A 14569-nucleotide genomic window follows, 5' to 3' on the forward strand; every position below is an offset into this window, starting at 1 on the left:
GGAGCTAGGGGGTTGGTGGGAGCTAGGGGGTTGGTGGGAGCTAGGAGCCTGCAAATTTTAGAAAGGACTTTACTTAGTAGTCTTAAGAATGTTAAGTCGAACCCAGAGGTGGGCAATCGATAGCTATTTAATAGGGGGATAATATAGCCCCAAATTACTTGGCGCCCAACCTGTAGCATTCGTTTGACCTTGTGTGTGGCTCCCCACCCCCACCCAGTATGCCCTAGACACCTTGTTTCAGTAGATTTAGGTGCTTCTGGATAGGTGCAGACACACAGGACGACTTCCTCCTAAATGCAGTCTTTTCCCCTTCTGGGCAAGACTAGGCGAAGCCTCCCCAGGATGCATGGTGGAAAGCTGCAGCGAGTCCTGCAGCCTGTTCTGTACTTCTGCTCCAGCCAGTTTGCTTGGGCATCTCCTACTGTGACTGTTGCTACCCCTCCCTAGCCTGTGAGCCTGTGCTTGCTTTGAGCTGGAATGTCTCATGGAAGAAGGGCTTTATCCTCGAAATGAGAGGGGTGCTAGGGGTATAGAAGGATGCCAGCTTATTTTTTTCCCCAGAACCAAACCAAACCAAGCCAAACCAAACCAAACCAACGCCCCCTAAAAACCCAGAAGAGGAATCTTGTGTGTGTGTTCGTGTATGTTTGTGTGTGTCTCTGTGTGTCTGTGTGTATGTTTATGTTTGTGTGTGTGTGTTCATGTGTGTTTGTGTATATGTGTGTGTATGTGTGTATTTGTGTGTGTGCATGTGTGTGTGTTTTGTGTATTCATTTGTGTGTGTTTGTGTGTGGGTATTTGTGTGTATATGTGTGTGTTTGTGTGTGTGTTTGTGCATGTGCATGTGTTTGTGTGTATGTTTGTGTGTGTTTGTATGTTTATATGTATGTTTGTGTATGTATGTTTGTGTGTGTGTTTGTGCATGTGTGTGTTTGTGTGTGTGTTTGTGCATGTGTTTGTGTGTGTGTTTGTGCATGTGCATGTGTTTGTGTGTATGTTTATGTGTGTTTGTGCTTGTGTGTGAATTTGTGCATGTGCATGTGTTTGTGTGTGTGTTTGTGTATACTTTCTTAGAGATCCTTTTTTCCTCCCTTCTCTCTGACAATGATACCCCTCTATCTTCTTTCCTTCCTTCCTTCCTTCTCTAAAGTACCAATGGATGGAGGAGCACACCTCATTGTCGAGGCCCAGACGATGACAGGAAAGGGTTAGCTGTGTCTAGGCAGAGGGTTTGTTGTGTCTAAGTCCCTAGAGAATGAGTGTGTCTGAGGGCCTGGCCATGTCTGTGGGCAGGCTGGGAATTTGGAGCTGGCAAGAGGTGATGGGGAGGTAGGGGAAGCCTGTGGCTGGGGAGGTTCCCAGCAGTCCCAGTGGGAGTGAGTCAGTACCCCCAGCAGGTGGTTACCTGAGCTGGCTGCTCCTCAGCCACTTGATTCAGTCAGTAGAGCTACAGCCTCTGCCCTATAGCCTCAACCACTCTAGCTTTTTCCTCATCTCTGTCTGCTTCTCTTCTGGATCCCCTGGGTTTCCTAAAAAGGCAACCTCCTGGTCAGACTGGGGAGGAAGGAAGCAGAAGGCTGTGTTTACCCCTCAGAGGCTGCCAGAGCCTCCAAAGCCAGCTCCATACACAGCCTTGGCCTCTGCTGCTCAACATGGGAACTGCTTCTAAGGGCAGCTGCCTCACATCTGGGCCAGATTGAGCTCATTTAGCGAATGAAACATTCTCTGGGGCTTGGAGGAGGGTGAGCCCATTCTTCTCTACCCCCACAGGCGCCCCTCCCCTCTGGGCTGCGCTGGAGGCTCAAGCGTGGCGTGGCTGTCTTCCTTCTGGTTTGTCATATCCTCCTGCCTCAGGTCACCATCATGGTTTTGCTAAGCTTCCTTTCTGAGGAATTGTTGTAACTCTGCAACAATTCCAGAAGAAGGAAATGGATGCAGAGGGTGTCGTGTTTGGGTTGGATGGCCTGACGTTGGCTGGCCAGAGCAGAGGGGAGCAGAGAGGAGCTCCCTGAGGAAGGCCTACTGCCACTCAACCATAGTTCTCCCTCTTCTGCCCCCCACCCCCCCCCATCTGGATCTTATAGGGATAAACTAGAGTTGCGTTCTGACCAGCCAAAGCCCCTCCTTAGGCCATGTGAACAGATTCCATGTGACTAGATGCAATTGTGGAATATTTACCGATCACTATGGTGAATCTTTGCCCTCTGGGGCAGACTGAGGGGCCAGAGGGAGGGAAGGATCAGCTTGTTGATGGGTTGGAGTTGGGAAATGGGTAGCAACCAGGACCAAAGGAGACCAAAGAAGGGAGGTGGAAAGTCCAATGAAATGGTCCCTTCAGAATGGAATAAAGTGAATGCCAACATCTACCATCACTAAGTGAGAGGGAGGAGGGGCGGGGTTGGGGAGTCTGACATGGGGCAGAATGTGTCAAGCTGGGAGGAACCCTGGGCTGTAACTAGAACATGGCTGTTATCTTTTTTCCTGAGGGAGCTGGACTTCCCCTGTACAGGGTAAGCTCAACTGTTGAAAGTGTTTGGATCCTGACTTTAAACAACCAAAGGTGGGGCGGGGGACTCTGCTTAGCCCTCTGGCTCCCCTGCTTCAAGTGGTGCTGATGCTGGCAGTGCCTCCGAAAACAACTGGTTGGGCTCAGCTTGTGGTCCTTAAAGGACAGCAGCTCTTGGGTGTGTATAGCAAGCACTTGGCTGGGTAAGAGGAAAACAGAGCCAAGTGGATGAGTGGGGTGTCTTGGACCCACCCACCTAGGGTGTGTTTTTGGAGAGACAGAGACATGGTTAGATAACGTAGACTCGGATAATGCCTTCTCTCTGATGAGTACAGCTAGCAGAGACACCAGCTTCACACAGAGCTAGAACCTATATTTTTGGCTCAAGTGGTATCAGACTGGAGTTTAGAACTTTCCGAAATCATAAGGTAATTTAACAAGCTGGGAGTGCTTGTTAAATATAAAGGTTCTCAGGATGGACCCTGGGCCTATTGCATCAGAACAAGTTGTTATGGTAGCAAGAGAGACAACATTGCTACTGGTGGAGGCTGGGATTGAACAGGGTGGGTAGAGGCAGAATTGAGGTTAACAGATAAATACAGAACACCCAATTCAAGTTGGATTAGACAGCAGATAATTTTTTTCTTTTTCTTTTTTGAGACAGGGTTTCTCTGTGTAGCCCTGGCTATCCTGGAACTCACTCTGTAGACCAGGCTGGCCTCAAACTCAGAAATCCACCTGCCTCTGCCTCCCAAGTGCTGGGATTAAAGGTGTGCACCACCACCGCCCGTTGATAGCAGATAATTTTTATCTTAGTAGGCATTGCATATTTCCTAAAGTTGGCAACCTTAAGACAGGAAGAAATGCTAGGACTTGATACCTAGGATGCCTGAGCCAGGTTGGAAGGTGGGCCAGCTCACAAACTTGACATCCAAGAATTAAAGAGGAAGAAAGAGTGGGTTAGGAAGTAGAAGATTCCAGTGGGACTTACTTCCTGCTCTGTATCTGCCTGGGAAAGGCTCAGGACACTAATTATACTGTGTGCATGTGTGTGCGCATGTGTGTGCATGTGCATGTGTGTGCATGTGTGTGCATATGTGTGTACATGTGCATGTGTGTGTGCATGTGTGTGCATGTGTGTGTGGATGTGCATGTGTGTGTGCGCGTGTGCGCACGCATTTATAAGGGTCTTATGATCATGTTTGTAGTCTTTCTTTCTTTCTTTCTTTCTTTCTTTCTTTCTTTCTTTCTTTTAATCTATGTTAGTACACTGTAGCTGTCTTCAGACACCCCAGAAGAGGGCATCAGATCCCATTACAGATGGTTGTGAGCCACCATGTTGTTGCTGGGATTTGAACTCAGGACCTCTGGAAGAATAGTGTCCTTAACTGCTGAGCCATCTCTCTAGCCCCTCTTTATACTTATTTTTAACCTGGAGCATAGATTTCCACCTTGAGTTTAGCCCTAACGAAAATGTACAGTAGGGTCTGGCGATGTAACCCAGTTAGTGGGGTGCTTGCATTACATGCATGAAATCCTGGGCTCAACCCAGCATTGCATAGCAGCAACAGGCCTGCAGTCTTGGTCCTCAGGAGGTAGAGGTAGGAGGATCCAGGTGGAGGTTTAAGTTCAAGGCTGGACTAGGGAGATGGCTCAATGGATAAGAGCATTTGTCCTGCAAGCAAGAGGACTTGAGTTCAAATCCCCAGACATCCTATCCAAAATAGCAAACTTCAGATTCACAGAGAGACCTTCTATCAAAAAAATAAGGTGGCTGCTGGATGTGGTGGCATACACCTTTAATCCCAGCAGTGGTTAGACAAAAACACAGATCTCTGTGAGTTTGAGGTCAGTCTGGTCTGAATAAGGAGTTCTAGGGCAGCCAGGACTACATGCTGAGACCCTGCCTTTAAAAAAAGGAAAGAAGCAGGACAGTGGTGGCACACACCTTTGATCCCAGCACTTGGGAGGCAGAGGCAGGTGGATTTCTGAGTTCGAGGCCAGCCTGGTCTACAGAGTGAGTTCCAGGGCAGCCAGGGCTACACAGAGAAAGAAATATGCCCCTCATCCCCATAACCAACAAAGCATGAATCTTAGTCGTTTGGGGTTAGTCTGCAGCGCCTAGCACATGCATGTCCACTCCCAGGGCTTCCTCCAAGGAGAAAGGAAGAGCGTACAGTAGCAGTGGCGGTTATAATGGGGACCGTAGGAAAGCGCCTGCTACTTTTATTTACACTGGACCCCCAGAGGCTTTGAGTGTATTTGACTCATACTGAGACTTTGTGTTTTGAAATCATCTCACAGTCTTATTTTAGCTCCGGCCCAACCCTGTGAGACAGATATCACAGTGACCATTATTCATGCTGTACTTTCCCTAAACAGGATTAAGGGGGACTGCTCCTAATTACGCGTGTCACTGTCCCAGGAAGGGGAGGTAAGCCACTGTAGAGGAGCCAGGAGCCTCCCACCTCCGTGGGTGATCGCCTTCCCCCCCAGGGGGCGTGGCTTGACGCTTTTCGTCTAACATCCGGTTTTGCTGAGAACTAGAACATTAACATCAACCCCCTTTCTAGTTTTCTCTCTCAGTGACCTGGAAATATCGTTTCTCCCATCTGGGCTCTGGGTGGGACTGTGGCCAACGGTGTTGAAGATGTTGCCTTGGTATCTTTGGGATCTTTCCAGAGCTGGAGGCTCTCAGGAAGAGCTGGGCCATTGAGCAAGCCTGTTAGGTTTCTGACCTCGTAAAGGGAGGGAGACAGCCTGCTCTTATTTTTCAGTGTTTACTTTTGTTTTTCTAGGGAAATTTATAGGGAGCGTAAGGACAGTCGGCACCTCTGAGCAGTCTACTCTTTCTTATTCAGACTGAGGTTAGAAAGTGGAGCGAGGAGAGCCAGCCCCTCAGAAGCGTTCACTCTCCTCGCTGAGCCTGAGGATCTTGGGTGGCTTGCTGTTCTCCCTCAGCTCCCTGGTTCCCCCATCAGCCTCTGTCTTAACTCTGGGAAGACTCAGCTCCTCTGGCATCCCAGTGATTAAGTCACTGCCTTTCTGGGAAGATTTTCTCTGAGGTCTGTGGGCAGTTGGGAATCAGAGATAAAAGTGATGGTGATGATGATGATGTGTGCGTACACGTGTGAATGTATGTATGTATACATGTGTGGGATCAGAGATAACAGTGATGGTGATGATGTGTGTGTACACGTGTGAATGTATGTATGTATACATGTGTGTACATGTGTGTATATGTACACATGTGTGCTTTAGAAGGAAGAGACAGCTTCCTGGGAGTGTAGGATTTAGAAGGATGAGGGACAGGCACAGACAGAGATGGGTGGCTGATCACAAAACTTGGTTGGCCCAGCCGCTAGTTCTGCCCACTGCTTTTTCCATTAGGTGTCAGGATAGAGATTATCTTCTCTCACAGTCAGGCATGGCCTGTGGTGTCCCTTATGGGACATTAGTCACCAGGAAAGTTAAGTCTTATTCCCCTTGTGGAGGCTATTCCTCTGCCTCATGTTTGAAAAGCTGAAAGAGAAGAAAGGTACAGGCCAGAGCCCCTTTGCCTTTCTGTTTGGGTCAGGTTCGGGTGTATGTGTAGTGTGTGTGTGCGTGTGTGTGTGTGTGTGTGTGTGTGTGTGTATATGAGTGAGGGTGGAGTGTGTGTGTGAGGGTGGAGTGTGTGTGTGAGGGTGGAGTGTGTGTGTGTGTATGAGTAAGGGTGGAGTGTGTGTGAGGGTGGAGAGTGTGTGTGTGAGGGTGGAGAGTGTGTGTGTAGTATGTGTGTGAGGGTGGAGTGTATATGTGTGTATAGTGTATATAGTGTGTGTGAGGGTGGAGTGTGTGTGTGTATGAGTGAGGGTGGTATGTGTGTGTGTCTGTGAGGGTGGAGTATGTATGTGTGTGGAGTGTGTGTAAGAGGGTGTAGTGTATGTGTGTGTAAGGGTGCAATGTGTGTGTGTGTGTGAGTGAGAATGGAGTGTGTCTGAGGGTGGAGTGTATATGTGTGTATAGTGTGTGTGTGAGGGTGTAGTGTATGTGTGTGTATAGTGTGTGTGTGAGGGTGTAGTGTATGTGTTGGGTGAGGATGAGGTATGAGTGTGTATGTGTGTAATGTGTCTGTGAGGGTGTAGTGTGTGTGTATGTGTGTGTAGTGTGTCTGTGAGGGTGTAGTGTGTGTGTAGTGTGTGTGTTGGGTGAGGATGACGTGTGAGTTGTGTATATGTGTGTGTAGTGTGTGTGTATGTGTAGTGTGTGGGGTGAGGATGACGTGTGAGTTGTGTATGTGTGTGTAGTGTGTGTGTGTAGTGTGGGTGTTGGGTGAGGATGAGGTGTGAGTGTGTCTTAGTGCTGCACTGTATAACCATGAACATGGCCTTTAACTCATGAAAGGACCTCTTGTGCTTTAGCGTGTGTGTGGCTGTCTGTGGATGGATCTGCAGGTGTCTTGGTGACCAGGTGGCGCACAGCTGAGCAGAAAGATCTTTCCAGATCTTCCCACAGCCTTATCTTGCATCATCCTGGACTCTGAATGCCTGGGGCATTCTCTGCTGTGGCTCCTCCGGGCACCCTTCCTCCCAACTAGCATTTCTACTTTTTTATTACATTCTCTAGTCCACAGAACGCAACAAAACTTACTTTATGATGCTACTCACCGGCAGAAAATCTAAGTGGCATCTCAATTGTGTCCTCTGGGGCTCTGCAACATTGGGCAAGTTGCTTAACTTCTTTAAGCCTCCAACTTCTTGCCGAGAAAGTTGAGTTCCTCATTTGTGAAGCCTCTAACTTGAGGTTCTTCCCCTGTAAAAATAATAAGTAGTGATCCTAGCATTGCCAAGCTGTGAACATTGCAGTGAATTTCCTGAAGTGCTTGCCCCATGCTGTATGCGGTGAGGGCTCAGTAAATGTTAATAGTTGTTACTGAATATATATATTGATGATGGGTTTTGAAAGGTGGAGGTTAGGAGAGTCTGAAGACCTAGACATTGGGAACTAGGGGCAGATAGAGGTGTGCCAGCTTTCAGAGAAGTACCCCCAACCTGGCACATGACAGCTGGACATGAGCTCACGCAGTGCTGGTTACATATGCCTTGTGTAGAGTATGATGGAACTGAGACCATCATGTTTGCTAACCCTACTTATCAAACAAATCAGGAAACCAAGGCTCAGAGTGACTGCTGTGGTGTCACATGGCTAGCTAGTGGTGACCTAGATCTGAGGCATGTTTCCTGATGTCAGTGTCTTTCCAAGAACATTTAATTCTTGCATGTGACACATAGACCTAGACCCTGAGTCTGAGGTGATGCATGTCAGTGTGTTTTTTTGTCCAGAGTGAAGGAGGAAGCTGACTGAACGGCACCCGTCCTCACAGTATTTTTTTCCAGCCTGTGGAGTTTATTCAAAGGTAGCTTATTGGGGAACTACTTATCAGCAGAGCATGTTAATAGCTGCCGCTGAGCACCTACTGTTTACATGGTGCCGCTGAGCACCTACTGTTTACATGGTGTTATTTAGCCTTGCATGGCATCCCTATGACGAGAGGTTCTTCTTATTGTTAATTCTTTTTAAAGTATTTTTTAAAATTGTGGTAGAATATATATAACAGAATTTACCATCTTGACCTTTCTGTGTGAGTGTGGCGTGTGTGTATGTGTGGAGATCTATTCTGTGTGTCTTCCTTTCTCTCTACCTTATTTCTTGAGACTCAGGGTCTCTCTTGAACCGGGAGCTCACCGAGATGGCTAGCCTCGCTGGTCAGCAAGCCTCAAGGATCCATCTTCCTGTCTCTGCCTCCCTAGTCCTGGGTTTGCAGGCATGTGTCACCATACCCAGGTGGTGTGTGCGTGTGTGTGTGTGTGTGTGTGTGTGTGTGTGTGTGTGTGTGACACCGGTGCTGGGGATTGAGCTCAGGTTTCATTCTTGTGCAGCCAACACTTTCCTGACTGAACCATCTCCTCTGCCCCTTCCTACCTGCTCCTTTTTCTCATTTTTCCACCGTAACCACCTTAAGTGTCCAGGTGATGGTGTTGTCTATTTATAATGTGAAGCCCTCACTGTCATCTGTCCCCATAACTGAATTTCATTACACTAAACTAGAACGTTGGGCTCATTAACAACGCTTCCTCCTCCTCAGCCCCTGGCAACCATCATTTCCCCTTCCGTCTTCGTGGTTTTGATTGCTGTCTGTAGCCAAGGGTGACTTTTCCCTTCATGGTACAGCTGAAGGAAGTGAGCTGGGAGAGCTGTGTGTCATGCTCTGGTCCCCAGTCAGTAGTGACGATGACGAGGGTCAGTCTCAGCCAGCTCATTCCTGGGCTCTTACTCTTTACCTTCCACAGTATCTGCTCTCTCATCTTTACCCTGGATAAAGAGAGGGGGCAGGAAACACACAATCATGGACCTTATAAAACAGCCAGCATGTCACACAGCATCTACAAATGGTTTTAAAGGTCTCATCCTTGTGCAGCAAACACTTTTTGGACCCACAGAAAGAAATACCTCATGGATTGTTACTTGTTATATGTGCTAAACCCCATCTTCCAGGAAACAAAAGATTCTCCAAATACCACTGAAACTTTTATTTATATACTTGGGTATTTTCCATTCTGTTTAATTGTGTTTTACTTAGTGAACTTGATTTTGAGTCACAAACTAACTATATTTTGCAATCTGGAAAACACTAGATTAGCAGGCTTCTTACTTAATGGTCCCTCTTCTCAGTTGTCAGACCATGAACAGGTACTAACTCAGTCTATTTGCCCTTCCTGTGCGTGTCCCTATGGATTAACCAAGAAAGGACCACAGCAGTTCTTTTATGCTAGATTAGTTCCAAAGGGCCAGAGAAGCTCTTAGCCATAGGCAGGGGGCATAGCCACCCTAGCTCTGATGTCGGCCTTCCCTTGGGCTCTTATTTTCCTAGGCTCTGCCTCAGGGCTCATCCCGCTGTAACCTGAAGGAGAACCTGCTGAAGGACAGCTGTGCCCCAGAGTCTATTGAGTTCCCCATCAGCGAGGCCCACATCCTGGAGGCTAGACCACTCAGCAGCAAGGGCTCTGGAGACAGCGCCCAGATCACTCAAGTCAGCCCCCAGAGGATTGCCCTTCGACTACGGCCAGGTAGGCATGGGATGGGTGTGGGTGGGGGGATCGTCTTGGGGAGAGACCTGAAACAAATGGGCAACAGGATATCCATTGAAGGTCTGAGTAGGAACTCTTGGGGGAGGGGCAGCACAGAATAGGAATGGGGCAGAAAAAGGAGGAGGTGGGGATGGGGAGTTGTGGGTGGGAGAATGGAAGAAAAGGAGAGGTGTCAGGATTGGAGTCAGAAGATATGAGTGTAAACCCCAGCTCTACCACACTGATTCCGTGGCTTTGCTTTCTCCTGAAGTTGATAGCTCTGGTGAAGGTGCAGATGAGACAAAGGATGAGAGAGCAAGTTGTAAGATGCTACTTTCCTACAGAAAGAGGGACTGTTTGGGAGCTGAAGTGGTAGGGACAGATAAGGGTTAGTGCTATTAGGCTAAGGTGAGCTGTTTGAAGTATCTAGACTTGACTGAATCAATAAGAGCTTGAGAGAGATCCACTCTATGCAAAGTGTCTACAGGATTTGGAGAAAAGCTGGATGCTATTTACTTTGGACACAGTACCTCTGGTCAGCCTAGAACTCATGTGCAGCCCAGGCTGGCCTTGGCTTTGCAGGAGTCTCTCTGCTTCTGACACATGCATGCTGGGATTATGGGCATGTACCACCACACCCAGCATAGTTCCTGTCCTTTACGGAGTATGAACTGTAGCAACTGACAGTTGGGTGACTTAGAATAGAGACCCTGGGGACCCAGAGGGAAAGATGATGGGAAATCATAGAATGGAAAAGAATATGTTCAAGAGACTGCAAGAGGGCAGGAGTTGTAAGAGATGTGTGTGTGTGTGTGTGTGTGTGTGTGTGTGTGTGTGTGTGTGTGTGATGCAGGTAGGGGAGGCAACCAAAACTTTCAAGCATAATTTGATCCATGGAGGCCCTACTCATGTGTTTAATCCTAGAAGAAGAGGAAGGAAAAAAACAACCCCCCCCCAAAAAAACCAAAACCAAAACCAAACCCAAAACAATTCCCCCCCCAAAACCAAACCTAACACCCCCCCCCCCCCCCCCCCCCCGCTTTTCAGACGACTCGAGGATCTTCTCACTTCGAGTGCGGCAGGTGGAGGACTACCCTGTAGACATCTACTACTTGATGGACCTGTCTTTCTCCATGAAGGATGATCTGTCCAGCATCCAGACCCTGGGGACCAAGCTGGCCTCTCAGATGCGCAGGCTTACCAGCAACCTTCGGATCGGCTTTGGGGCCTTTGTGGACAAGCCTGTGTCGCCGTACATGTACATCTCCCCCCCACAGGCAATCAAAAACCCCTGTTACAGGTAAGCCCTTTCTCCACAAGCCTGCGAAGCACCCCCTCACCCCTCCCTTTACCCCAGGCTGGTCCAAGGCCTGGTTCCCATTTTTAGCTCCAGGATTTTCCTTCACAAGTTTATTTTTTTTTAATTTCTCTTTCTATGCATGTGTTTGTGCCTGTTTGCATGTATGTTTGCCGGGTGACCACGGAGGGCAGAAGAGGGCCTGTCAGATCCCTTGGGACAGGGGTTGCAGGTGGAGGTGAGCTGGGAACCGAACTCTATTGTTCTTCTAGGAGAGCATCGAGTGCTTTCACCATTGAGCCACCTCTCCGGCATCTTTCAGGTTGTTTGGTTGGGTGCTTTATGCAAGAACCATAACATTTGCCACCTGTTCTCTGCCCGGAAGATAGGACTACTCTCTGGAGAAGTGTGACAATAGGGTTCACGGCTGCCAGGGCTTTTATACAGAAGTGTCACCAGCTTTTTGGCTTTGTTACAAATGAGCAGACGTGAGGGGGACAAGGTCAAAAGCAGAGAGGAATCTAGATGAGCAAGAATGTAGTTGTGATTTCAGAGGAGTTGGTTCTGTGGCCCTTATTATAGTTATCAAGGGCTCAAATTATACAAAATTAGAATGCAAGAAAATTAAATCACTTTATTGAACTCTTTAATGGTATATAAATGGCCACATTCTCTCTCTATTCATCTCCTTCATAGAAATATATATTTTAAAAACATTTATTGTTTCATGTGTATCAGTGTTGCCTGCATGCATGTCTGTGTACCATGTGTGTGCCTGGTGCCATCAGAGGCCAGAAGGTATTGAATGCCCTGGAGCTGGAGTTACAGATGGTTGTGAGCCACATGTGGTTGCTGAAATTAAACCTGGGTCCTTTCCTGGAAAATCATCCATTCCATTCACCTTTCTAGGCCCTCACACCTCTTTTTGTTTTTGTTTTTGTTTTTTTTTTTTTTTGGGGCAGGGTTTCTCTATGTCACCTTGGCTGTCCTGGAATTCACTCTGTAGACCAGGCTGGCCTCAAACTCAGTCCTTTTATTTTTTTTTAACAGAGATTTTTGCTCTGTAGCCTAGGCTGGCCTCAGCCTCCCGAGTGCTGTTTACAGACACAAGCCAACCCACTGGGACATGTCTCCAGCCCTAGTAATCATAGTTTTAAATCACTGTCATACATAGATTTACAGTCTTCATCAAGTAAGCCATTCCATAGTAAACTGCTATGGTTCGAATGGGAGATGGGCCCACAGGCTCAAGAGCTTGAACACTTGGTCCCCAGGTGGTTCTGGGGCTGGAGGAGCTCTAGGCGTTGCACTTAGGGCCTCATGTTTGCTAGGCTAGTGTTCTCCCTCTGAACAACACCTCCAGCCCTGGGCCTCTGTTTAGCTTATGTGTAGTTACTTTCCCTGCCATTATGATCCAACACTTGGTAGAAGCAGCTTACGGGAGGAGAGGTTTATTTTGGCTCGTGTCTCTGAGTATGTATTCCATCATGGCAGGTATGCATGAAGTGTCCAAAGTGACTTGGTTTGCGGTGGCAGGAACCTGTGGCAGCTACTTGCTACATGCCACCAGGGCTGAACAGGGAGCTGTCTTGGAATAATCCAGCCTTGCCCATATAACCCTATGTATGCCAGAGAGGGCCTGTGTTAAAGGTTCTACAACCTCCCTCAAACTGTGCCACCACTGGGGACCAAGTGTTCAAATGTGTGAGCTTGTGGGGCCCATCTCACATTCAAACCATAGCAGTTTACTATGGAATGGCTTACTTGACAAAGACTGAAAATCTATGGACTGTGGATTTAAAACTATGATTGCTACTGCTGGAGAGATGGCCCAGTGGTTAAGAATGCTTCCCACTGTTCCAGAGGATCCGATAGAGTCCAGTTCCAGTACCCAAGTCAGACAGCTCTTAAGCCAAGCCTGTAGCTCCAACGCTAGGGGATCTAATGCTGCCTTCTGGCCTCCGTGGCCACCTGCATATACACTTACTTTCTCTGTCTTCAATCTCATTTTCCTCTCCCTTCTATAACTAAAAATAAACTATATTAAAATGATGATTTCTGGGCTGACAAGGCATGGCTTTACTTTTTAACTTTATAAAAACTTGTACAGTACAGTTTTAAACTTCTGTCTGTGCTCCATGCTTCCCCAGAAAAGACATCAGTTAGTCGGGGAGAGCAGTGCATGTTCTGTAAATTTACTGGATATCTGCTTGATTGTTGCAGTAAAAAAGTGCTGGGCTGGAGAGATGGCTCAGCGGTTAAGAGCACCGACTGCTCTTCCAGAGGTCCCGAGTTCAATTCCCAGCAACCACATGGTGGCTCACAACCGTCTGTAATGGGATCCCATGCGGTCTTCTGGTGTGTCTGAAAACAGCGACAGTGTACTCGCATAAACAAATAAATAAATCTAAAAAAAAATGTTAATGATAACAGCCATGATAGCTTGAGCCCAACTATTTTTTTTAAAAGATTTATTTATTATATTTATATGAGTACACTGTCGCTGTTTTCAGACACACCAGAAGAGGAGATCAGATCCCATTACAGACGCTTGTGAGTCACCATATGGTTGTTGGGAGTTGAACTCAGGACCTCTGGAAGAGCAGTCAGTGGTCTTAACTGCTGAGCCACCTCTCCATCTGGAGCCCAAACTGGTTCTTGCAGAACCGCTTTACTTGGTCCCACAATAGCTCTCACAGGAGAAGGAAGCGCTATTATGTCTCCATATAGATCCGGCCACTGGGCTGTACCTCCAGCTCTGATGTCGATTGTCTTATGTATTAATTACTTTTCTTGTTGCTGTGACCATCCTTGATGGAATACGGGTTCAGAGAGGCTATCAGAGAGCCCATGCTTGGTAAATGGCGAGCCGGGGTTTAATCCGTCCTGTCTGCTTTCATTGCTCCCATTCTTGCCATTTTTTGGCTGTCTGGAGGTATGGTTCTGATGCCACAAGTAGCTTGAAGGGCTTGGAGTCTAGACTGTCTCAGTAATTGTGATTCTGTGAGGCTGGAGGTGTAGCTGTGTGGTAGAGCACTTATCTGGCATGCATAAGACTTTGGGTTCAATCCTTAGCACCAACATGCACACATGCGTGCACACAGACAGACAGACAGACACACATACACATAGAAAGATAGACAGACACATACACACACACAGACACACACATAGAGACAGACACACACATAGAGAGAAAGACAGACACATACACACACACAGACACATACATAGAGAGAAAGACAGGCAGACATACACACACATACAGAGAGACACACACACTCAGACACAGACACACAGAGATGCACAGAGAAGCACACACAGACACACACACAGAGACACGGAGACACACACACAGACACACACACACACAGACACATACAGACAGACACACACAGACACATACACAGAAACATACACAGAGAGATACACATACACACATAGACACACAGAGACAGACACACACAGATACATGCACACAGACAGAGACACACATACACACACATAGATACACAGAGACACACATACAGACACACACATAGAGACAAGAGACACACAGAGACACACAGACATACACACAGAGACACAGACATACACAGAGACAAAGACAGAGAGGGAGAGAGAGGGACAAGGAGAGGTAGAGAAGGAGAGAGAGAG

The 14569-nt window shown here is 47.6% G+C and overlaps 1 protein-coding gene across 2 annotated transcripts in view; it reads left to right on the forward strand.

Moving 5' to 3' along the window:
- Itgb3 (integrin subunit beta 3) overlaps positions 1-14569 on the forward strand; it is a 59555-nt gene that overhangs the window by 16932 nt on the left and 28054 nt on the right. For both annotated transcript variants that reach the window (XM_031351010.1, XM_031351011.1), the window contains exons 3-4: positions 9420-9615; positions 10663-10915. In XM_031351010.1, coding sequence (XP_031206870.1) covers positions 9420-9615; positions 10663-10915 — 449 coding nt within the window. The remainder of the gene's footprint in view (positions 1-9419; positions 9616-10662; positions 10916-14569) is intronic.

Source organism: Mastomys coucha, unplaced genomic scaffold (assembly GCF_008632895.1).
Source record: "Mastomys coucha isolate ucsf_1 unplaced genomic scaffold, UCSF_Mcou_1 pScaffold5, whole genome shotgun sequence".
Classification (NCBI taxonomy): domain Eukaryota; kingdom Metazoa; phylum Chordata; class Mammalia; order Rodentia; family Muridae; genus Mastomys; species Mastomys coucha.